The sequence below is a fragment of the Pinus tabuliformis genome, chromosome 5_2 (assembly GCF_031772625.1).
Source record: "Pinus tabuliformis cultivar Carrire ecotype Pingquan chromosome 5_2, CPIR1, whole genome shotgun sequence".
NCBI classification, from domain to species: domain Eukaryota; kingdom Viridiplantae; phylum Streptophyta; class Pinopsida; order Pinales; family Pinaceae; genus Pinus; species Pinus tabuliformis.
In genome coordinates, this window is record NC_142306.1 from 1141750886 (window position 1) to 1141775339 (window position 24454).

General features: G+C 41.2%; 1 protein-coding gene across 3 annotated transcripts in view; it reads right to left on the reverse strand.

Annotated features, from left to right (window-relative positions):
- LOC149163212 (uncharacterized) overlaps nt 1-24454 on the reverse strand; it is a 263398-nt gene that overhangs the window by 44093 nt on the left and 194851 nt on the right. For all 3 annotated transcript variants that reach the window (XM_089437576.1, XM_089437574.1, XM_089437575.1), the window contains exons 2-3: nt 10809-11088; nt 10362-10446 (exon numbers count right to left, since the gene is read on the reverse strand). In XM_089437576.1, the coding sequence (XP_089293702.1) occupies nt 10362-10446; nt 10809-11012 (289 nt within the window). In that variant the 5' untranslated portion in view covers nt 11013-11088. The remainder of the gene's footprint in view (nt 1-10361; nt 10447-10808; nt 11089-24454) is intronic.

Consider the following 24454-nt stretch of genomic DNA (forward strand, 5'->3'; position numbering starts at 1 on the left):
TGCTACCCAAATCAACAGATCTTAAACCGATGGCTAGGATTAACTTGAAGTCAATCCGTGTGAGTTTCTAGAACATTCACACCTTAACTTAATTAATTCTGATTAATTAATCATATTCCCTAAGTTTAGACTTAGGAAATATTTAAACACTGACTAATAATCTAATTAATTCATTTCTAGGCGGAATTTCCAGAAACGATTTCTGGGTTTTGGAGATCTCATGCATTCTAGCCTCTCCACAAAATTTAAAGGCTAGAACACATCCGATGCTACAAAAACTAACATCTGCTATTGAGCCTCCTGCTTTGCATTTAACTGCAACTAGTTTGTAACTATCACTCTAGATCAGACTACATCACTGACAGTAATCCATCCTGTTATTGAATACTTTGGGCCCCTATAGCAAGGTAATGATCCATGAGGAGCACACCTCAATGGACCCTGCACAAACTCTGCAACTCAAGGACTATAGCTCCATATTGCCCCACCTCACTCCTGGAGCCGCCTAGTCTTGGTTCTCCTGTTTGTCCTCCTCCCTGAGAGGACACTAGGTACTGTAGTGGCCAAAATCGCCACACTTGAAGCACTTGACCTTAAATAGGTCCTTCTTTTTCTTCTTCTCCCCTGTCCCTGACTGGGACCCTTTGATGCTAGGGCCACATTCTCCTCTTCCTTCTCACCCTTCACGCCCTTGCTGTTGCTTCCACTAATGGTGCTCTTTAACAAAGCTCGCCTCAACTCCTCCTGTTGTAGGTCTGACCACATCCTGTCCCATCTAGGCAAGTTGTCTTGGCCCAAGATACTTTGGACAAAGACTTGCCACTCCTCTGAGACATTGTTCAATGCCAAACGAACAAGTTATGTTGGTTGAGGTGCCTCCCCAATGGCTGCTAGTTGATCATTGACCTCTTGAATCCTGGTGAGGAAGGAATTTATGCCTTCACCCTTCTGCATCCTTATGCTTCTCAGCTTCTCCTACAAGAACATCTTTCGTTGCTCGGAAGTGCTCTGATATAGCTGGGTAAGAGCATCCCACATTTCCTGGGTTGTTCCTTTGTCTGCCACATGTTAGACTCTATGGTATCGGACTCCATCTAAAATCATTTGCTTCGCCTTCGCCATCCCTTTCTTGTATTCCTTCAGCTGATCTGCATCCTGGGGTACTGCCACCACATTCTCTACATAGGCCTTCAGACCAAATTCATGTAGCAGGAAGGTCATCCTGGCCTTCCAGATGACAAAGTTGTAGGCTCTCTCCAACCTATCCTAGTATTTGAGCCCAGCTATGGCCATCTCTAAATTTGATCAAAAATCCCCCTCTTCCTCTGCTTGGTTGTTGAATCTGCTATTCACACTCCCTTCTGGAGTGAGAAAAACAGCGTGCAACAACTGCAAACTACAACTTTGAAAAATCAAATTTCTAGGCTAGAAACCCTCTGAGAAAAATTATCTTTGTATGTGCCTTTCTCTTCCACCTGGTGCTAATTCTGCTACTATACACTACTACAAAACCCTCTGCGCCCAAACAAGGAATATGCTCAGTGAAAATCTGAGCTACAGCTTCCCCTCTCCTTGTTGGAATCACTCAAATTGGCAAGCTGAATTCTTCTGCCCACCTACACTAAAAAACTCGAACTTGCTGACGCAACTCACACTGCCTGGCTTAGGCTCTGCGCAACCTCCAGAAATTCGTCTAGCTGCTCCCTCTAAACAACGAATTTTTGACTTCACTTTTGAGCTTCCCTGTTTGATCAATCTCGCTCTGATACCATGTGAAAATTTCACTCCTAAAATTCTATTGCAACAACTAGAATTATTTCTTCTAACTGTAAATTAGTTTAATAGTTTATTGCTATGACAACAACGAAATAATCACTGCAATCTTCACAAAAATACTACGAAAAATAAAAGTGCTGGAAACTAAGAAATATTCTAGCTCACACACATAAAAATTGACAGTTAGTTTTTGACAAATGTCCCCGGAAAAGCCCAACTTGGGAAAATCGATGTAGTAGCTAAGGGTTTATATTATTAAGCAGCAACAAAATTATCTAAGTACAATCTGGATGTTGAAACTGGCAATCCACAGCAAGAAAATCTGGCCGAAATTATCTGAGGGAATTTCCCCACCTCCACAAGCAACCCTAGCACAACTCAGCTTCAAAAACTCGTCCTCCGGACCCCTTGCGCAAGCCTCTGTGTAGTGTTTGCGTAGACCCTTTGATGTCTAGCCCGAAACTGCCTCTAATCAAGTCGTTCCACTTGACTCTGCTGCAGGAATTGATTCTCCGACCTTATGGAAGACTTTCCCAACCTTTGGAAGCTGAATCAATCTTTCCCATAGTTAAATTGAATTGCCCTCTGAAGGTGCCTACACAGTCCTCTGTGTAGCCTCACTGGGAATAACTCGGCCTCTTGTTGTTGCCTCTCAGGAACTGGAAAACTTCCTCCGGATCACTGTCCTTGCTCCTCTCTATCTTTGCTTCCCTTCTCTAGCTTGAATTGTTCCAGCAACTGCTACTCCTCTCTGGAAAATCGAATTACCCGAGGAAAATCAATCTCAACTGTGCGTTCTCCATCTACCCATCAACTTCTTCTTATAATCTTTTGTTGGGACTCCAATAGCCAAGATTAAAACTTAATCAAGGGCTAAGATTATTTCCCAGACGACCTGTGTGAGTTCCTAGATGATTCACACCTTTCTCAATTAATAATGATTGATTAACCCCTTTTCCTACGTTTAGACTTAGGAAATGTATAAAAATATTAATTAACCCCTTTACCTAAGTTTAGACTTAGGAAATGTCTAAAAATAGGCTAATAATCTAATTGAGACACTTCTAGGTGGGATTTCCATAAACAATTTCTGGGTTATGGAGAACTCCTGTGTTTTAGCCTCTCCACAAAGTTTCGAGACTAGAACACCTCCAATGCTACAAAAACTAACAAATAAGACTATAAAGATATCACAAGTAATTATCAACATAAGAGAATCTTTTTGCCTTTCTGATTTTCTAACAAAGCGAAGGACAAGTAGGAAAAGAAGGACGAAGATCATCTCTCTCTCTAACTCGCATGTGTGTTTCTGGACAATTTCTGGGCAGGTTGAATTTTTTGACAGCATATTCTGGGCAAGCCAAAATTTTGGTTGGTCCAAGAGAGCCAAGTTTGAAGGGCAAAAGTTTGACTTTACTTGGCTTGACTTGAGGGCTAGAGACTAGGTTTGACCATAAGCATTATTGATCCGTCTAACCTCATAGTTGACTTAGATGTATCTCTTGTTGAACTGAAGAATTTATCTAAGAAAAAGGTTCTTTGGGTTTTTCTCCCTAGTGAATATTCCCAAGGTAAAGTTTGCATTCTCTTTGTGCATTGTGATCTCTACTATCCTTTTGATTTTATGGTTGAATTTATGAAGTGTAATTGCTTAATGATAAAATGGCATTGTTAAAAGAAGATTTATATCATTCGAAGTAATTATCAGTATTTCAGAAATTTGTGCTTGTATCTATTGCACTTGAAAAATCAACACAAACTTGGGTGGTTGTTCCTATTGAACACCCGAACTGCGTAGGCTGAGACAACCCCACTCGCAGTCATTACTTTACCTTGCACACTTCTAGCTCGTTAGTCGTTTATGAGCTCTGGTTGACAACTTTGGTCCTTAGCCCGTGTTCGATGCTTCACTTGGCCTGTCAAGTTGCCTCCTTCATCCTAACCTCCTTTGTAGCTATGTAGTTAGCATGGCCTTTCTCCATGATCTGTTAGTTACTTTCTTGCAGCAGTTGCAACATATGTCCACTAGTAGCTCCAAATCCATTGTGTGTTGGCTCTCTAAAGTTGCGCTAACCTACAGTCCTTGTCTCATCACCCTACAGTCCTCATGCAACCCACTTTTGCCTTGAATCCTCAGCCTCACGCCCCACAACTGCCTCCATCATGACCTTTCTACACCACCTACGCCACCCATGTGCAATAACTCTGTTGTCATTCACTTTTTTATGTCTATCTCCTCAGTTGTTACATCACTCTGCCAGATCTAATCTATTGTCTGCACAAACTATTGTCGCCTACTAGTCTCTACTCCCCTTGTGGTCGGTCAATTTTTTCCTTCTCCACAGGTTGGGTTGGGTCTGACAGCCCATCGGGGTTGTCGACATGCCCCACCCCTTTTTTTCTTTTTCTTTTTAATCCTCAACTCCAACCTGCCTTTAAAAAAAAATCTTTGCAGTTGTGCAATACATCCAATTTCTTTCCGCTTCCTTTAAAAAAATTCCCTTCATAATTCCTATATGAACTTGGATATTATGACATAGAGATTAGTTCTCAAGGTTTATGCTTTAATACCATGTTAGGTTTCCTACAAACCTAGCACTTGACATTTAATTCTTAGTAGATTACAGATCTACTAATTAATTGCACAACTAAGTTCTTACCACAAAAAATTCAGCGAAAGCAAAATATACCTCTTAATCACGATGACACAACAAATTCTACCCAATCATTGTTCATTAACTTTCACAACTTGGGCTCCCATCCTGGGAAAATGGCCCAACTGAAAAATATTACAATTAAAAAAAATGCTTTAACTTTGATCTTGTAGATCATGCCCTAGATCGGTGCTCGATCCCCTTGGTCACTCTGGATCTCCAAGCTCTCCTTCTGCACTCCCTCAGACCCAACACAGTAGAGTATTACACTCCTCACTAAGCTGTCTCTCTCAATCTTGTGATGTTCTCTGGTGTGTCTTACCCCTCTCCTTAGCCTTTCTTTTATAACTTTTCATTGAACTAAATCCCTAACCTAAATTTCCAAAGTGATTCACAGCCAAGATTAGATCTTGCTTCATTTGAGATCAAGGGCTAAGATTAAAAGCATAAGGTAGATCAACCCGAAGGGATCACGTCCCACCAGCGAAACTAGCAGAGCCTAACTCTGAGGGTATCGAGGAGAATTGACCCCGTGAACTCCCATTGGCGAGGTACTTTAAAAACGGGAACTTGACCAATTGAGCTAACCCTTGAGGCTATGTGCTTTCCTAAGTTCTATTTAGGCTAACTTACAAATGCAACTTGCTCACACTAGAGCAAGTGTCTAAGGAGACTTTTGGCAACTTCTACATGCCTAGACACTTAGGCCTATGTAGAAGTACCTGCCCAAGCTACAAACATCAACAAATGGGGGCTCCGAGCAGCTTCAAGAGCGCCGAACATATGAAAGACGACCAACAAATTGCAGGACAAACTTTTGAGGGTCAATTTTGCTAGGTTCCGTTAGCTATATTTTTTGTGTATTTTCAGAGGGCCATTTTCCCTAGGAAGGGAGACCACAATTTCTTCGAGAAAAAATTGATGACAAGACGTTAGAGGGCTCAAATACTTGTTGTTCTTGTTTGATTTTTTCTGGGTTATTTTCTGAAATATATTCTGTCGCTATTTGTTGAGTTAAAGTCAATGTCACATGGTTCGGGTTCCAGTTCGGGTTTGACAATGATTAGGTTCGGTTTGAGTTCGAATGTTTTGATGAGGTTCATCATTAGGTTCGTCTATATATATTAATTTAAAATGAATTTTACGATAAAATAGTAAGAAATCAACATTCGTAAACATCAAAAATGCTATCACAGACATGGAAACTGCAAGGATAAATTACAAGCTTGAGTTGCGACAGGAAGTTATGAGTTTTAATCTATGGACCTGGTCAATAGCTATGAGGTTTGATGAGGTTCACCAAACCTCAATTTTTTTTTAAGGTTTGCCAAAATTCGAACCTCAAGGTTAAAGTTCGACGAACCTTGTGACATAGGTTAAAGTCCCAAACAATTTTCAGTTTGTAGTTTTCAAATTTTATTTACTGCAGAAAATTCATTTACTATATAAAATAATTTTTTGGGGTAAAATAACTACATGAGTCATTAAATCTAAACTAGCACTTGAAAGTAACATCGGAGGTCCATATCAGCCACATGCATTGATCAGAATTACATGGTAATTTTGATCCAGTACCCTCAATGAGGCACATTATATGCTTTTGTTAAATATCATTTATTTCTATCATCAAACCATCATAAGTACAAGGTAATTTTTTTCCAACACCCTCAATAAGGTATATGATATGCTTCATTTGTTAAATATCATTTATTTCAATCATCATATGCATTGATTAGAAGTACGAGGAAATTTTGTTTCATTATGCTTGATAAGGCATATTATATGCTTCATTTGTTGAATATCATATATTTTTAATGTGTCAGACCAGGCAGTAACTCTCCAATAGGCAGTAAAACTGATTCAATTGATTTCATTAGGTATGCTATTGTTATATACAAAAGGGTGTGACTGCTCAGTTCATCTCCTGATGACTGTTCACATTCCTAATTTAACTATTTACATAAATTCACCCAATCGTGAGGAATAGGTGTCAACATTCCCCCCCTAATCTGAAGGGATGTTGGTGAGTCCAAGCATCATTCTGAGCTGCTACTGCCTGGCCTGACATGGTATCAGAGCCAGCTCTCAAAATAAGTTGTAACTCCCTTCATTTTTGCTACTGTGGGCTGCACGCTGGTCTGAGCACTGTCCACTGAGCGCTGTCCTCTGTCGTTCTCAACTAATCCACTGAGCGTTGTCCCTCTGTCGTTCTGAATGAATTGGTATGCATTTAACTGTATTATTGTATGCGTTTCTAAAGTGAGCGCTATCCTTGTACCTGCGCTAGACATGGTATTGAATGTTGTTTGAATGCTGGTATCTGACAAGGTATTCAATGCTGTTTGAACGCTGGTATCTGACCTGGTATCAGTTTCATATTTTTGAACGTTGTTATACGAATATAGTTTCTTTTTCAATGAAAATACTGTTGTTGATTAATACGCCTGAGAGATATTAACATCTGGTGCGGTGAGCGTGGAGAGATATCAACACCGCGTGAGAGATATCAACACTGCGTATTTGAGACAGCATGATAATACCTGAGATGCGTGACCTTTTCTGCGTGGAGATGTGCCACTGATTAAAGTTCTTGTGGCGTTTCAAATGTATTTGTTCTAACAGTTTGCACGAGCAGTTCTTGTGGTTCTGGTTGAAAATTATTATTGAATCTGAACCTGTTCCTTTGCTTAGTGATAGTGATAGTACTGTCTTTCTTCCATTGCAATTTCCGGGAAATTTTGCTCGAATTGCATGACAACTTGTATTTGGATATCTAGTGCATTGGCCATACAATTTTTTCGTTGGTTTGGATTCGTTTTAGATGAGTGGGAAGGATCTGAGAATAACTTTCTTCCACGCATGGATTGAAAATTTATATTATTCGGTAACGATACAGCGACGCGAATAACTATCTTCGACGAATGGACTTAAAATTTGTATCTCTTCAATTATTTGCGTGATAGGCAAGCTGCATATCAAAAAAAAAAATAGATCCTTTCGGTATATTTCTTTAATCAAAGTTGGGCGCGAAAGGAATAAATTGGGTGGCATATTACAATATTATATTTACATGTGATTATCGTTTTTCCAAGATTACATGAGATGTCTGCCATCAGAGCTTGAAATTGTGATGCCGTTGCTGCTCCAACTTTGTAGAGCTTGCGGTTGATGCCGTTGCTGCTCCAACTTTGTAGAGCTCGCGGTGATTGATTGATTATTGACTGTGATATGAATTAAACAACCAAAATTGTTTCCCACAGAAATTTTTGAGTACATTTTTACTGTATATTGGCAGAAGTATTCTTTTCTATCAGCAAAAGTTTTTTTACAGAATGCATTCAATCATATCCATGGTAGGAATAGTTCTCACTGGAAAGGAGAACTATCCTGAATGGTCCCGGATGATAAAACACACCCTCATCTTCAATGAGTTGTGGAAAGGAGTGTGTGTCGGAGAAGGAGACAATGACCCAGTACAGCCTACCTCAGACAAAGAGCTCGTCATTTGGGAAAACAAGAACAACAAAGCCTATGCATTAATCGCAACATCTGTAAATGAAGAGGTGAGTCGCCATATTTTGTCATATTCAACTGCCTTTGAAGCCTTACAAAAGCTGAAAGAACTCTATGACTCACATTCTGTACTTGAAGTTGTTCAACTCATGATTAAACTCTTCACTCTTGAACTGCAAAATAATGATCCTCTTGCTCTTGCATCTAAAGTAAAGTCTATAATGCATGATATCAAATCCACTAAGGTTGAGCTGGATATCCCTCTTATTTCTTTTCTCAAGGCACTTTATCCTACTTACTCCAATTATCTTGAGTCTTTGCAAGCAAATGGAAATCTCAAAGATATAACCTTTGACTCTCTTGTGAAAACGTTTGCTGAAAGAGAGAAAGCTTTTGGAAAGAAGACAACCCCTGAGTCTTCTAAAGAGACTATGTGCCTTGCTCATAAAGAAAAGCATCCTGCTCAAGATTCTACAAGAGGAAGAGGTGGACGAAGAGGAAGAGGAAGATATTTCAGAGGCAGGGGGGGCAGACATTCTCAAGGAGAAAAGGCAGATTTACACCGTATTCGCTACAAGAAATGGATCACATGATGCCTCTACATGCAAGCTACCATGGGACAAAATTGAGCAGAAAAGAAACCAACAGAAAGGTAAAACTGATGATACAGACAAAGGTAAAGCACCTGAATCCGCTCACAATGTTGAGGCACAATGTAACATTGAAGTAAATGAAGATTTGTTTAATGCTTCACTTGCTTCTTGGAAAAATGATTGGTTGCTTGATTCAGGAGCAACCTGTCACATGACTCATAGAAAAGATTTTTTTGAAGATTTCACTGACAATGTTGATGGAGCAATATACTTTGCAGATCAATCAAAAATCAAGCCATCAGGGCTTGGCACAATCAGGCTTAAACTGCCTGGTCTTCCAGACTTTCTTCTGGATCATGTTCTATATCTCCCACAGCTCAAGAGAAACTTGCTGTCCTTGGTCCACATCCGCCAGCAAGGTCACTCCATTCATATGTTTGATGGCAAGCTTGAGGTAAGAAAAGCATCTGACCACTCACTTGTCATGAGGGAATAGAAGAAGAAAGGCTTCTCAAACTGCAAGGAACCTCTGCTCATGCACAACATTTCTCATATATTTCTCATCATGAAGAAGGTACACTTCCATCAAGTTTATTGTGGCATGCTAGATTTGGACATTTAACTATGATAGTCTCCGCTTATTAAAGAAAAATGGTGTTGCTGGTTTGCCTACAATTCCTAGAAAACTTAAGCAATGTGATGCTTTCATTCTAGGAAAGCATAGCAAATAGTCTTTTCATGATCCATATTCAAGAGCACATAGGAAACTTGAACTCATTCATTCAGATTTATGTGGTCCAATGCCTGTTTCTTCTGCAAATGGAAATAAATATATCATGACGTTTATTGATGACTACACCATAATGTGTTGGGTTTATTTATTTAAGAACAAATCTAATGTTTTCCAAACATTCAAGAATTTTCATAAATGGATTGAAAATGATGCACAATCTCATATTGGGTCTATTCGCACTGATAATGGAAAAGAATATACATCAAATGAATTTGAAAACTATCTTCGCCAACATGGGATCAAACATCAAACAACTGTGCCTTATAATCCCCAACAAAATGGTGTAGCTGAAAGAATGAATAGAACAATCTTGAATATGGTACGATCCATGCTTTTCTTCAAAAATGTAAAGATAATGTTTTGGGCTGATGTTGTTCTATGTGCTGCATATATAAAGAATAGATGTCCATCTAATGCTATAAGAAACAAGACTCCTTATGAATTGTGGTATGGACATGTTCCTTCGGTAAAACATCTCAGGGTCTTTGGTTCCACCTGTTATGCTCTGATACCATGTCAGGCCAGGCAGTAACTCTCCAATAGGCAGTAAAACTGATTCAATTGATTTCATTAGGTATGCTATTGTTATATACAAAAGGGTGTGACTGCTTAGTTCATCTCCTGATGACTGTTCACATTCCTAATTTAACTATTTATATAAATTCACCCAATTGTGAGGATTAGGTGTCAACATAATGCAATGAGATATGAGCATACTAGTCTTTTGATTAATCGCATCCTTTTTGTTCTTCTCTAACAGTCTTAAATTGTTCAATGTTCGTCAGGCAAACATTAAAATAATCTAATTGGTTTAAATTTTGCTCACTCAAAGATCATATGCTTTACATTTTGTTCTAAAGTTTTACGAAGCAAGACAAAAGAAACATTAAAATTAGCTTATCAGTAATCAATGGGAATTGTTGGCTTGCTTATACCGGGATGTGTGCATCCAAAAACTTTAGTAGTCACTAATTAAGTTTCATATTCTTCACCAACACATGTCCTCAATGGATAAGAAAGGTTTTCTCTAACCTTCTTCAATGCTATTGCCATGAATGACTGCAGCAGACAAGACACATAGAAGAACCGTGCCAATTAAACTAGATCCTTGTGCTACCTGTCTCGACAAGCAAGTAGAACCAGTCAATATTAAAAAAAATTGCTGTAAAACAGAGCTAATATTATATCCATAAAGAGAATGTTTTTAAGGAACAACGCAGTAATATTAAACATCTTTATAGAGAAGAAAGTACTTTAAGACGATCACTCACAAAGAGAAAAACTACTTCACGAAAGCTTTGAAGACGGGTTATACCCAAAACACGATAGATGGAAAATACATGAAATGCATTCAACCATTGGCAATATAGAGTTCCAGATTTTACAGTCGTCATACTTCCAATGTTGCAGACAAAGTGAAATAAAATTTGTCCAAGTAATACAGTCAAATAGGTGAGGAATTATGCAACTGATACTTACAGCGGGAATGGGTAACAGCAAAGTGCAAATAAATGTCATCAGCACTACGACTGTGCTCCATGCTAAGAACTCAGGCATCCATTTCCTTTTAGCAATTATATGATGTCTGGTGATGATACGAGATCCATCTGGATCTTCTTCACAAACATATGAGTAATTGTTGCTGAAAAGCCAAGCCCTAGTAGGCTGAGGAGGTTTTTCCATCAGTATTGTTAAAGGTTCTTTCCGACTGAGTGCATACAAGCATTTAAGAAATCATTCTTTAATCCCCGAAACCAACCTACATAAATGGCATTTGATATATAGAATCAGTCGCATTATCTTAATAGCCAGTCCAACCAAGAAAAGTTAATAGCTCTATATATTCATATTTATGGCCACACAGAATATTGAAGGCAAGAAAATTAGACTTTAAATAAACTTCTTGTAACACCCCTGCCTTAATTATCATCTTTACAAACATTTTTGTGTAATTGAGCATCTCAGCACAATATCTGATTGCTAGCAGAAACTCCATTTTATCTGATTTCTAGCGCAATATCATTACTGGTGAAATCCGTTCTTATTTCGATCATGGTGCCATGAATACTCTGTTTAATATTAATTACGTTTCAACACTCTAATCAATGCCAAAATTAAAAATAGACATATATTCATGCTTGAAGTAAATTAATGATGGATTAGTGGTTTAATTAAATTTTAATGTTGCAATTAACAATTAATTGTAATCAGATTATAATAATTAAAATACCTATCTGATTATTAATAATCTAACGAGAAGGGACAGGCCAGATTCTAAGTGGGGCAGCTTATGGCATGAACCGCCATGCCCATCGCATTCAAAATATAATGAAAAAACTTGTGGCTGCGAAAAGATCGCCCCAATTAAATTAGTCATGAATGCAATGGTGGTGTTATCCCTGAATTGGCTCCCCTCTCGGGAATTGAAGAGGTAACTTAAACAGGGAGGCAGTGTTACCCACCACTTCGTGAGTGATATCCCCAGGAGATATTTTTCTCCATGATGGACCTCAACCAGCAGCCAGCAGCCTCTTGCAGCCTCCTGCTAGCTCGTTGTGTCATTTCTCTGCCACCTGAGCCAACCATGTGGTCCCTCACCCACCTGTAGTGATCGTATGTTTGAAAGTGGGCCTCCCAAATCTAAAGGTATGTCCTGTCATTTGGTAATTGAGTATTGGGTTTACTTCTCATGGATACTTCTAGGTATGGATCGATAGGGGGATTTGGCAAAACGGTGGGCTTAGTTTGTGCTCTTGTCCCCTTGATCTCTTTTGAATGTTACCCTTGGATCTTAGTCCTGTGGGATCTCCTTTATCGACCATTTGGTTCTAGGGTGGTACTAGTTGGGAAAACCTGACTTTGGGTGTGTGGTCCTGCTCCTTTATCCGCATATATTACTCCCTTTCCACTCACTATACCACCATTCATCATTTCTTCCACTTGGGTCCACATTTCCATTTTGGGTCCACATAGGGCCAGCCTCCCTATCCCCTTGCCCCCACCTTGGGTCAGGACTAGAATGATGCCCCGAAGGTTGAATTAGCTAAAAGAAAAAAGAAAAAGCATAATTGGCCACATTTAATAGGAAATTGTACCACCAAATGCAAAAGATGGCCGGGGCAAAAATAATTAGCACATGGGCAAAAATAATTAGCACATGAGCTCTACCCCAATCCATGGTCATCACCTTAGTTCCATAGGCCCTAGATGAGCCTCCTTTATCATTCAGGAACCCATGATTGTCCCAACCCCTCAAGGGCAATGAACCACCCTACCTAAAAGGGGGTAATTACTGCTATATCTTACACATCATACTCTTGTCCTTTGAGCCTCGAGCAGTTAATGAAAGAAAATTCACAAAAGCCAAAAGGCATAAAAGAAGGGTGGAAAAATCAAGGTCGGGGCACCTCGTGTATCACAATTGCTCCCTCCTACACATTGTGGGCTTGCACTTATCCAACTACCCCTATGCCCCAATATGTGGCCCAAGGTTGCCCCTCTCATTCTCTATTCCATTCCACTTATTTATCACTTGTCACCCCCATTAGAGGGATGTACCTTGGACATACTATCCCTTTTAAGGGTTGAAACCACCTGAGAAGGTACTTGGTTAACCCCCTTTGGAGCTTGGAGACACTAGCACATGCCAAAGCCCACTACGGAAGGGCATGCCATTATGACGTGCCCACTTTGTTATCCATGATTTGTAAACTCTTTTACCTGATTATTTTAATGATTGGTTGTATTGGAAGCCTAGGGGATGCATTGGATCTTATTGTGAAAATTTTTAACACAAAATTTTACTGCAGTAACTGATTTATTTCTCCTTATTTTCCACAATAAGTTATTTACAAAACCCTTCAGTAAACATCAAAGTAAATTCTACTGCAGTTGTCACATAATAGCATAGAGAAAAGAACAATGAAATACAAGCACAAGAATCAATCACATCAACACAGTTATTTTTGGATAATAGCCCCCAGAAAAACCCAATACGAGAAAACCGATGCAGCAGATGAGGGTTTATTTATTATTCTTCAGTAACAATCTCTTTACAAGGAATGATTTGCAGAACATAGAAAAACCTCTGAGAAAACACCTGAGATAATTTTCCTCCACCCTTTGGAGAAATTCTAACACCCAAGAGACCCTCCACTGCGTCATCTATGCGTGAGGACCGCGTCCCTTGCTGCGCTGCCTCTCTGAGTTGTCCCTCTGCGTTGTTCCTCTGATGCACTATATCCCCTCCTCCTCAGTCTCTGACTGATGCTAATACCCTCCTCTTCCTTCACCCTGCAACTCTCCCTCTGAAATTAAACTCTTACTCCTTGAGAATTGATTTCCCTCAGGTCACTGAGTATTTGCCTGGTGTGTCTCCAAATGACTCTAAAGTCTTCCTTTATACTTTCCCTGTTGAGATATCAACGGTCGTGATCTAATCTCTAATCAACAGCTAAGATTAAATTAGACTTGATCCTCGTCTCTTAGAAGCTTCTCACTCATATTTCCATTAATACCCATTAATATTTTAATTTTCCTAAGTTTAGACTTAGGAACCCCATTAAAAATATTAATTATTTTAATAAAATACAATCTGGGTGGAATTTCTCCAAACAATTTCTGGGTCTTGGAGATCTCATGTGATCACATCCGAGCTACCCAAAAATCAACACTTATGCAGGATTACAGGTGGTCTCCATTTGGGTTTGGTCTCCCTATACGGGATCCTAACCTGCAGAGGTCTACATTGGCACATATAGGGTATGCATAGAAAGCCATTGGCCTCCACAACGACAAACAATAGTCCACAGATCTCCATCAATGCTCAGAGACTACTAGAGATCCACTTTTGGGATGATGGTGATATGCTTGGTACATTATGCCTAGCAGGAATTTCTCCAAACAATTTCTGGGTCTTGGAGATCTCATGTGAGCACATCCGATGCTACCCAAAAATCAACACTTATGCAGGATTACAGGTGGTCTCCATTTGGGTTTGGTCTCCCTATACGGGATCCTAACCTGCAGAGGTCTACATTGGCACATATAGGGTATGCATAGAAAGCCATTGGCCTCCACAACGACAAACAACAGTCCACAGATCTCCATCAATGCTCAGAGACTACTAGAGATCCACTTTTGGGATGATGGTGATATGCTTGGTACATTATGCCTAGCAGGCCCTCACAAGAGCCCCACACTCTTGGCAGGTATCCCAGGACTTGTACGATGTCAAGCCAACATTCATTCCACCACTCGGACCCTTGCAGAGGATCTACAGGCATCTCCAATTCATATGGATACCGATGGGGTCATTTATGTGCCCTTAGACCCACTGGGAGCACCACAAGTCTACTACATGGAGAACAAGGGGCCACCCTCTTGTCCATCATATTCCGAGGAATTTATTCCTCAGTATGGCACTTCAAGACATTATTAGGCTTTTGGAGGGCCCCATGACATGTACATATTATTATTATTTGGCCCCCTGTGAGGCTTATTTTTACACTCGTGAGCTAGTTTGGTGGGCTTGTCACCAGTAGGTGTTTTATTTGCACATTATTTTATCATTAGGGGCTAATGTAGGCCCATAGGCTAATTCAAATTCCTTAGGAGGCTATATATTGATGTTAGAGACATTCATTTGGATCCATCACTTGACTTGGGATCTCTCTAATCATACATAACTTCGCATTTTTTCCTTGGAAGATATTTTTTGGAGATGGATGAATTTTGACATATGGATTTGGGCTATTTTTCTTGTCTTGGAGCTTTGTCTTGCAAATGAAACGCTGGTTGGATTATTATATAACATTGTAAGTAAATTTTGATGTTGTTATTCTTGTTGTTGCATACTGCTAAAATTAGGGCTAGTTGTTGGATAATTGAAATGTGTAATTAAGCATGTTTTAGCTAATTTAATGTATGGGCCAATGTTATATGAATGAAATGTCCTAGAAATTATTTGTCTCGATAAGCTTGCATCATTTGCTTTGAAGTGTAAATGCTTGAAGGTCACTTTTCTTTTCTTTCTCGCAACATTGGATGAAGCTGACTTTCCGGGCCTCCTTGATCAAGAAACCAAGTTCTTACTCATCATCATCCTTGAATCCATATCCCCAAGAGAATTAGGTACTGGTCCCTCAAAAAGGGTGATCATTTTAATCCTCTTTTTACCCTTTTCCCCTTTTTCCCTAGGTCTAGCCCCATTAGGTCACCTAGGGCATCATTTCCTGGGAATTGACCCAAGGAAAAATTTTGATTTCCTACAGGCTATTGCCCTAGTGGGTCCCCTCCCTCTCCTCCAAATTTGAGGCAACTCTAACAGTGGAATCTCCAAGAATCCCAAGCCCTAGCTCTAGGATCAAATTTTGCCTAGGCATCCCCAAGGCTAGACCTCAATAGGATCAATTCAACCTTTGAAGTAAATATTCTTGTTTGGTTCTTTCCTTTCACCTTGTCAAGGATAGGAACATCATTGGTTGCTACATTCCATCCCCAAACCTAGACTAGGTCCACTTGGCCCCATGTGGTCCCACTTCTAAATAAAGATTATTTGTCAAGGACCATTTGGGAATCCAAGTTCCCAAGGATTATAAGAATTGAGAACCTCATCTATAAGCCTATTCCTTCTCCCTCAACCCTCCAATCCTCACCCCTTACCCCTGGAGGACCAAGTCCCTTGCTTAAAGAGCAAGCAAGTTCCATTCTTCACTGCATCCTTGGGAAAGGTTTCCAGGGTCACTTTCCACCTATCCATTGACATATACTTTACAAGTGATCCCTACACTACTGGGACTCCTCCCATCGGTTAAAGTCCATAAAGAGCGGGAAGACTTAGCTGTTGTGATAGTGGGCTAAGCCTCCACTGCTGCCCTTAACCTAGCAGTTGCCCTCTTAGGAACCCCTTTTAGGTCCCCTACTTGTTTGAGTGGTAACAGGCAACATGAAGAAGGGTGGGTGTGACCTCACGGTCACACTGGGAGGCAGCTCCAGATAGTCTCAAGTAGACGGACAGACAAGCCTGAGGATTCGATTCATTGGTACTGAAGGGGAACTCCTAAGAAAAAGAGGAGAGTAGTGAGCAACCTATGGGGAGTATCCATCACTCAAGACTCTTGTTGTCCATTTTTCCCAGTTTTTATTTGGTATCATCAAAACCTGAGCGCAGAGGGAGGTTGAGTTAACGTACCGGGTGCTTGCTAGGGGATGACAAACCACTGTTGTTTGCTATGGCTAATAAACCATTGTGCTTGCCTCCAACTGAAAAACCACTTGCACGGTGAGTCAATAGTGCTTGCCAGGACTGATAAACCAAGAGTGCTTGTTGTAGTTGGAAAACCACGAGTGCTTATCCTTGGTTGACAAACCACCTACAAATGATTCTGCTCCCTCAGCTCAACTGGTGAATCGCCCATAAAATTCGTTGATCCAAAATGGATTTTGGATAGACTCCTAAGTCTAGGTGTTCCTCACAGAGGAAAATGAAAGTCCAAGGAAGTTTCTAGAAATAGTCCCATTGCAGATATTTTCTCCTCCTGAATCTACTGCAACTTGAATGGGCTAAAATGGACTTAGGGTGCAGAAGTTATCGCAGAAAGAAGAGGCCCTGTTTCTTTGGAAAAAGAGGCAAAATCCCCTAAAAATGGAAAAAAAACCCTTATAAAGGGAAATCGCATCGGAAAAAGGCAAAAGGTCGAACTTAAGCGGAGGCGGAAGAAACTCCGATCCACCGATCCGATGTATCGGATCGGAGGCAGACATATATGCGATATCGGGACCCTAGACCTGGCGATTGCGATCATGTGATACGCCGATCGTCGATGATCGGATCAGCGATGTACAGAACCCCTGGGCCGTGTGCGACGCGATATGCGATAGCGATCGCGATGTGCAATCTCAGTCGTTGGATCGCGAAAGGAATGGACAGCCAGGATTCAATCGGCGATTGTCGGACCCGACAGATTTCGTAAGCGTAATTCATAAATTTTGAAATCCGGAAATTCGGATTTTTCTGTGTATTAACGTTTTTCGATGTAAAAACCAAAATACAAAGGAACGACGCCCGAAGCGATAAAACGGACCCGAAGGGGAATTCTAAGCCCAATTGCATAGATTTTGAGTTCCGTAAAGGTGGATTTCGGGTGGGCCTCAAGCGGTAAATGGTTTTGGGCTGGCTCCACCCGATCCCATAGACTGGTCGACACGTGGCTGGCGAAGGAGAGAGGAAAACCACCTTTTCGAGCGGGTAACCTCCGTACTCCTAAGCTGCCCGAAATTGCATGATGACCGTTGGATCGGAGAACACCCAGATCGATAGTGGAGATTACGACAGCAGCCAAAGGCGGACCCGATACGATTATAGGGTGGATGCGATAAGTTTTCAAGTCCGATAAAAAGGATTTTGACGGGTTTTCAATGATTTCCCGTGTATTTGGGATTTTACCCAAAACACTTCTGCGATGCGATATAACGCCTAATGGCGGACCCGATAGGGATTTTAGGGGCGATTGAATGGAATTTCACGTCTGGAATACGCGTCTGATAGTGTATTTTCCAAAAATCTCTGTGTAATGAAATTTTCTCTAGTTTTTGGGTTTTGCCTATGAAACGGCCCCGATTCCTTCTGTAACAGCTCCTAATCATCATTCCACGCTACAAGCCACAGAGCCGCAGAGCCAGATGGCCAGTCGAACAAACAGCGTAGAGAAGCCACAAAGCCATAGGGGAATGATTGAACGCAGGGAAACGCTGGGGAAGCCAAAAAGTCGGGAAAATGCCTCAAAGGAGCCCAGAGAACTCAATTGAGAGAGAAAGGCAATCAAAAGCGGAAGGCAGAGAGCAGAGAGAAAGCGGAAAAGCTACTGCGCAGAGCAACCGAGGGAGCCTTTGGGGTCACTTGGAGATCAAGTGAAAAGCCAGAGAGCTGAAGGTTGCAAAAAGCCAAAGCCAAAGGCAAAGAAGCCAGAGCAGAAGAGCTAGAGCCAGAGCCAGAGCCAAGAGCCAGAGCCAAAGACGAGAGCCAGAGCGGGAGCCAGAGCGGGAGCTAGAGCCAGAAAGTCGAGAGCTTCAGAGCCAAGGAGAAGATGGTGTTCTAAGCCCACTGAGTTCTGTGTAAACCAGTGGGGTTGAGTGTGAAGCTTGTAAAAGAACTCAGACCATAATCCCAGAGAGCCTAGTTGAGTTGACTAGAGCTCAAGGAGATGTAGCCCAAGAGTTTGGGTGAACTCGATATTAAATTGTTGTCTTATGTGTTTGCTATTTGCTGCATTGTTGCGCTGTTACATGTATTTACATATCAGCACAAACAACAGATTTTAAAACACATAAACAGTTAAAATAAACATAAGCATACACTTATTTTCAAGCACATATTTGATTTCGCATTGGTTAATCATTTGTGACTTGGGAATATTGAAGCTTTGGAAGTGGGAGAGGTTCTTGTAAGTTAGACAAGAAGCCTAAGTGCCCCATTTTCAAATCAGGTGGTATCGGAGCTTGAGATTGATTAACCACACCTTCAAGAAGGTTATATCAGAATGCTTGATTGACAGAGCAAAGATTGCTTGTCTGAAAGGTGTTTAAACAGTCAGAGGTTGATTGTATGCTTGTTTGCAGACTGACTCTTGTCTGAGTTTGCAGAGGTGAAGGGAAAGCTATTGATAGCTCAGTCCAGGAAGGGCAAGAAGGAAGAAGGGCTGAAGGCATTCTTCTATCCCAAAGGACCTCAAAGCAATCCTTGGAGCACAAGAGGTTTGTTGCAAAAGGTTGTTGAATAAGCTCTTTATTAATCTTGTTTGAAGTTCTTTTGTTCATTGGCATAATGACTACTTCTACAAGTGAGTCCTCAAATTCTTCTTTCTTCATCACAAGACTCTTTGATGAAGACATGAAGCAAGACTTGTCCACCATGATGGATATGGTGAGAGAAATGTATGAGGATGGAAGAAAGAGCAGCATACTTAGAGAGCAATTGAATTCCATGAAGGAAGAGAAGCAGTTGCTTACTGACAAATTGCAGGAAATGGAGAGGCAACTTCATATTGCAAATATGAACCTGAGAAGGATGCATGAGTTGGAGACACAGCTCTTTGTTGCCCAAGAAGCCTTAGTCAAGTATCAGCTTGAAGAAGAGGTAAACCATTCCAGTTTGTCTTCAAATTCTTCTAAGAATGCTTATATTGGTTCTTTTGAAAAACATACCAAAGGCATAGGTTCCAAGCTAATGTCCAAGATGGGCTATGAAGGAAAAGGCTTGGGTAGTATTGTTGAGCCAATAGTGATTGAGAAAAGGCCTAAGTATTTGGGTCTTGGCTATGGACAAGCTTATGGAGAAACTTCCAAAGCTGCCATGAAGGCCATTAGAACAGCTCCAAGAAGGAGTTGCATTATAGAGTGTGAAGATTGTATTCAGGAGGAATGCAATAGCTTGAAACAACATTTGCAGGATGCAGGTGTTCAGAAGCACACACCTTTATTGCCTTGAAGAGATTAATGGTGTTCCAAAGGGAGCCACTTCATTTGCTTCACCTCCTCATGAAGGCAATAAAGGTGAAAGAGGCAGGTATAAATCTGGTTCTAAACATTTTCCTTTTGATTGTGCAAAGCATGATAAATTTCCACATAGATATGGGAAAAGAATAGCATGTTTCTTTTGTGGTTTGGATAACCATAATGTTTCTAGATGTTGGAAGAGAATGGCCACATACAGGGAACTTTTGAAGGACAAGAAGCAAGAAGCCAAAGGTCCATTGGACAAGGCAAATCATGCTGTCAAGAGGATGCACATGCAGTCCACTTATTGCCATAAGCAAGGACATCTTGCTGCAAAATGTTGGACACTGAATCCAACAATGCTTCCACCAAAGCTGAAGAAAGTGGAAAGAGAAGATGGCAGAAATGGAAAGGAAGATTCCATGAATGATGTGTCTTAGGATGATTCACATGTTGATGCTGATGTGCAGACAAAGGTAGTACCTTTGAAAGGGATTGGTAAGAAACTGTTAGAGTTCTTATCCGATTAAGATTGCATGTCTATTGATGCATCTATTTGCATTTCTTTGTTAATGGAGATGCAAATTGCAGGATTTTACCAAGTAGGTGAATGGAGAAGTTGAGTGGGAGACTCACTTTGTCGCTGCAACATTATATTTCATTTCAACTTCGAAAGTACAGTGTGCTTAAGTGAAAGTTGAAAGATGAAATACATGCATAAACTTAATGTGCATGAACACAGGGATGCTGATGATTTCCTTGTATTGGAACATGTATCTGTAATTAGCTTGCAGGGTTGATTGCTTTGACATGCATGAGATGCCATGTTGACTTGGGAGAAGTTAACTTGGACTCCAAATGGAGATAATGATGAAGTGTTTAATCTTTGAAAAAGAGTCCTAATGGTCTTTTTCTACATGCTTGACTTGAAGGGTCATTTGTTTAAAGGCATGTTTTGTGGGCTTATTATCTAGTCCATCATTTGTATGCAGATGTAAGACATGGAGGTGTTCACCAGAGGTGAAATCTGTTTCTTTTGTTGAAGCAGGAGTTTAGGCCATCCAGTTGTTGTCTGTATTTCTGTTGTTGTTAACAGTTGTTGTTGACAGCTTTTCAAACAGGTACAAATGAAAGTTTTGTGGAGCATATGTACTTCACATTTGTTTGAGCCACCTTGGATCAATGATCAAGGCAAAGAAGTTCAAACCACCTTCTATGACCATTTCAACAGAAGTTCTGCAGGAAGGCAAGGAGGAAAATAGTTCTTCCAAGAAGACCAGCCCATCCAAGAAGGGAAGTGGTCAGAGACTTTGGTTCAGGGGCACTATGCAAGGCAAGTGTGTGGAGGCTAAAAGAAGAGGGTGTTGTTACTCTCAGGTACTATTCAGATCAGTATATCAGTCTTTTGGAGACCAAAAGTTTTTTTAGTGGGAAGGCATGATCCAAAATGGATTTTGGATAGACTCCTAAGTCTAGGTGTTCCTCACAGAGGAAAATGAAAGTCCAAGGAAGTTCCTGGAAATAGCCCCATTGCAGAGATCTTCTCCTCCTGAATCTACTACAACTTGAATGGGCTAAAATGGACTTAGGGTGCAGAAGTTATCACAGAAAGAAGAGGCCTTGTTTCTTTGGAAAAAGAGGCAAAATCCCCTAAAAATGGCAAAAAACCCTTATAAAGGGAAATCGCATCGGAAAAAGGCAAAAGGTCGGACTTAAAGGGAGGCGGAAGAAACTTCGATCCGCCGATCCGATGTATCGGATCGGAGGCAGACATATATGCGATATCGGGACCCTAGACCTGGCGATTGTGATCATGCGATACGCCGATCGCCGATGATCGGATCGGCGAATCGACATCGGTGATGTACAGAACCCCTGGGTCATGTGTGACGCGATATGCGATAGCGATCACGATGTGCAATCTCAGCCATCGGATCGCGAAAGGAATGGACGGCCAGGATTCAATCGGCGATCGGCGATTGCCGGACCTGACGGATTTCATAAGCGCAATTCATAAATTTTGAAATCCGGAAATTCAGATTTTTTTGTGTATTAACGTTTTTCAGTGTAAAAACTGAAATACAAAGGAACGACGCCCGAAGCGATAAAACGGACCCGAAGGGGAATTCTAAGCCCGATTGCATAGATTTTGAGTTCCGTAAAGGCGGATTTCGGGCAGGCCTCAAGCGGTAAATGGTTTTGGGCTGGCTCCGCCTGATCCCATAGACTGGTTGACACGTGGCTGGTGGAGGAGAGAGGAAAACCGCCTTTTCGAGCGGGTAACCTCCGTACTCCTAAGCCGCCCGAAATTGCATGATGACTGTTGGATCGGAGAACACCCAGATCGACAGTGGAGATTACGACAGTAGCCAAAGGCGGACCCGATACAATTGTAGGGTGGATGCGATAAGTTTTCAAGTCCGATAAAAAGGATTTTGACGGGTTTTCAATGATTTCCCGTGTATTTGGGATTTTACCCAAAACACTTCTGTGATGCGATATAACGCCTAATGGCGGACCCGATAGGGATTTTAGGGGCGATTGAATGGAATTTCACGTCTGGAATATGCGTTCGATAGTGTATTTTCCATAAATCTCTGTGTAATGAAATTTTCTCTAGTTTTTGGGTTTTGCCTATGAAACGGCCCCAATTCCTTCTATAACGACTCCTAATCATCATTCCACGCTACAAGCGGGCATTTTTGGCAGACGATGAGGCATTTGAAAGCCACAGAGCCACAGAGCCGCAGAGCCAGATGGCTAGTCGAACAGACAGCGCAGAGAAGCCACAGAGCCGCAGGGGAATGATTGAACACAGGGAAACCACTGGGGAAGCCGAAAAGCCGGGAAAATGCCTCAAAGGAGCCCAGAGAGCTCAATTGAGAGAGGAAGGCGAGCAAATGCGAAAGGCAGAGAGCAGAGAGAAACCGGAAAAGCTACTACGCAGAGTAGCCGAGGGAGCCTTTGGGGTCACTTGGAGATCAAGTGAAAAGCCAGAGAGCTGAAGGTTGCAGAAAGCCAAAGCCAGAGCCAAAGAAACCAGAGCCAAAGAGCCAGAGCCAGAGCTAGAGCCAGAGCCAGAGCCAGGGCCAAGAGCCAAGAGCCAGAGCCAGCGCCAGGGCCAAGAGTCAGAGCCAGAGCTAGAGCTAGAGCCGAGAGCCAGAGCGGGAGCCAAAGCGAGAGCTAGAACCAAAAAGCCGAGAGCTTCAGAGCCAGGGAGAAGATGGTGTTCTAAGCCCACTAAGTTCTGTGTAAACCAGTGGAGTTGAGTGTGGAGCTTGTAAAAGAACTCAGGGCATAATCCCAGAGAGCCTAGTTGAGTTGACTAAAGCTCAAGGAGATGTAGCCCAAGAGTTTGGGTGAACTCCATATTAAATTACTATCTAACGTGTTTGTTATTTGCTGCACTGTTGCACTATTACATGTATTTACATATCAACACAAACAACAGATTTAAAAACACATAAATAGTTAAAATAAACATAAGCATACACTTTTTTTCAAGCACATATTTAATTCCGCATTGGTTAATCATTTGTCACTTGGGAATATTGAAGCTTTGGAAGTGGGAGAGGTTCTTGTAAGTTAGACAAGAAGCTTAAGTGCCCCATTTTCAAATCATTCGTAGTTCTCACACTCTGGACCTGGGACAGGGGTGGCGAGTTATGGGACTAAACTAGTAACTTCCTACGGTTGGGAGGACAACGTGGAGCCCTTCTTCAGTTGCCATCAAGTTTCGACACACATATATAAGTAGCTTATGCTCTGAAGTCTTATTCACAAATTCTAAGTTCATTTGTACGCATTAGTGTGACTTACTTCTATTTTTTAAGGTTAAATGAATCGTATCCCTCAGAAGCAATGCTTGTTGGTGAACTATTCTAAATAAATTGATGTCTTAATCACCTAAGTAACTTTCTGCCTGTGACTATGAAACATAATATGAACAGCATCTGCAATTGCTACTGTCTTATTTGAATTTGGCTTCGACACCATTATGGTAAGTGTTACCCACCACCTGTGGATGACCCCTATAGGAGAAATTTTATCCTAGATTTTTCTTCAGCCGATAGCCCATTGTAGCCACTAAATAGCTCGTGAGCCACCATTCTCCACCACCTGAGTTAGCCATTATGTTCCTTCGCCCATCCGTTATGATTGTATGTTTGAAGGTGGGCCTTCCAACCCCGAATGTATGGCTTTTCATTATGTAATTGGGTGTTTATGCTTGCTTTTCTTAGAATCATTTGGACATGGATTAGTGGGGGGATTTGGCGGAAAGAATGGACATGGTCTATACTATTGTTTCCTTGTAGGCTTGTCCCAACTTGTGGTTAATCTTGTACCTTGGTCCCGTGGGACCTCCTCTATTGGCTACTAACTTTAGGAGTGGAACTACATGGGAACCCTGATTTCGGTTGCATGGTCCCACTTATTGACACCATATATCACTCCCCTCTGCTCATTATAACCCCATTTCACACTTTTCCCATCCGGGTCCACATTTTTCCATTGCGTCCACAAGGAGTTAGCCTCCCCCTCCCCTTGTCCACGCCTTTGGTCGGGCCTGAAACGATGCCCCTGAAGTTGATGCAGCTGAAAAGAAAGTTACAAGCATAATTCGGCCATTT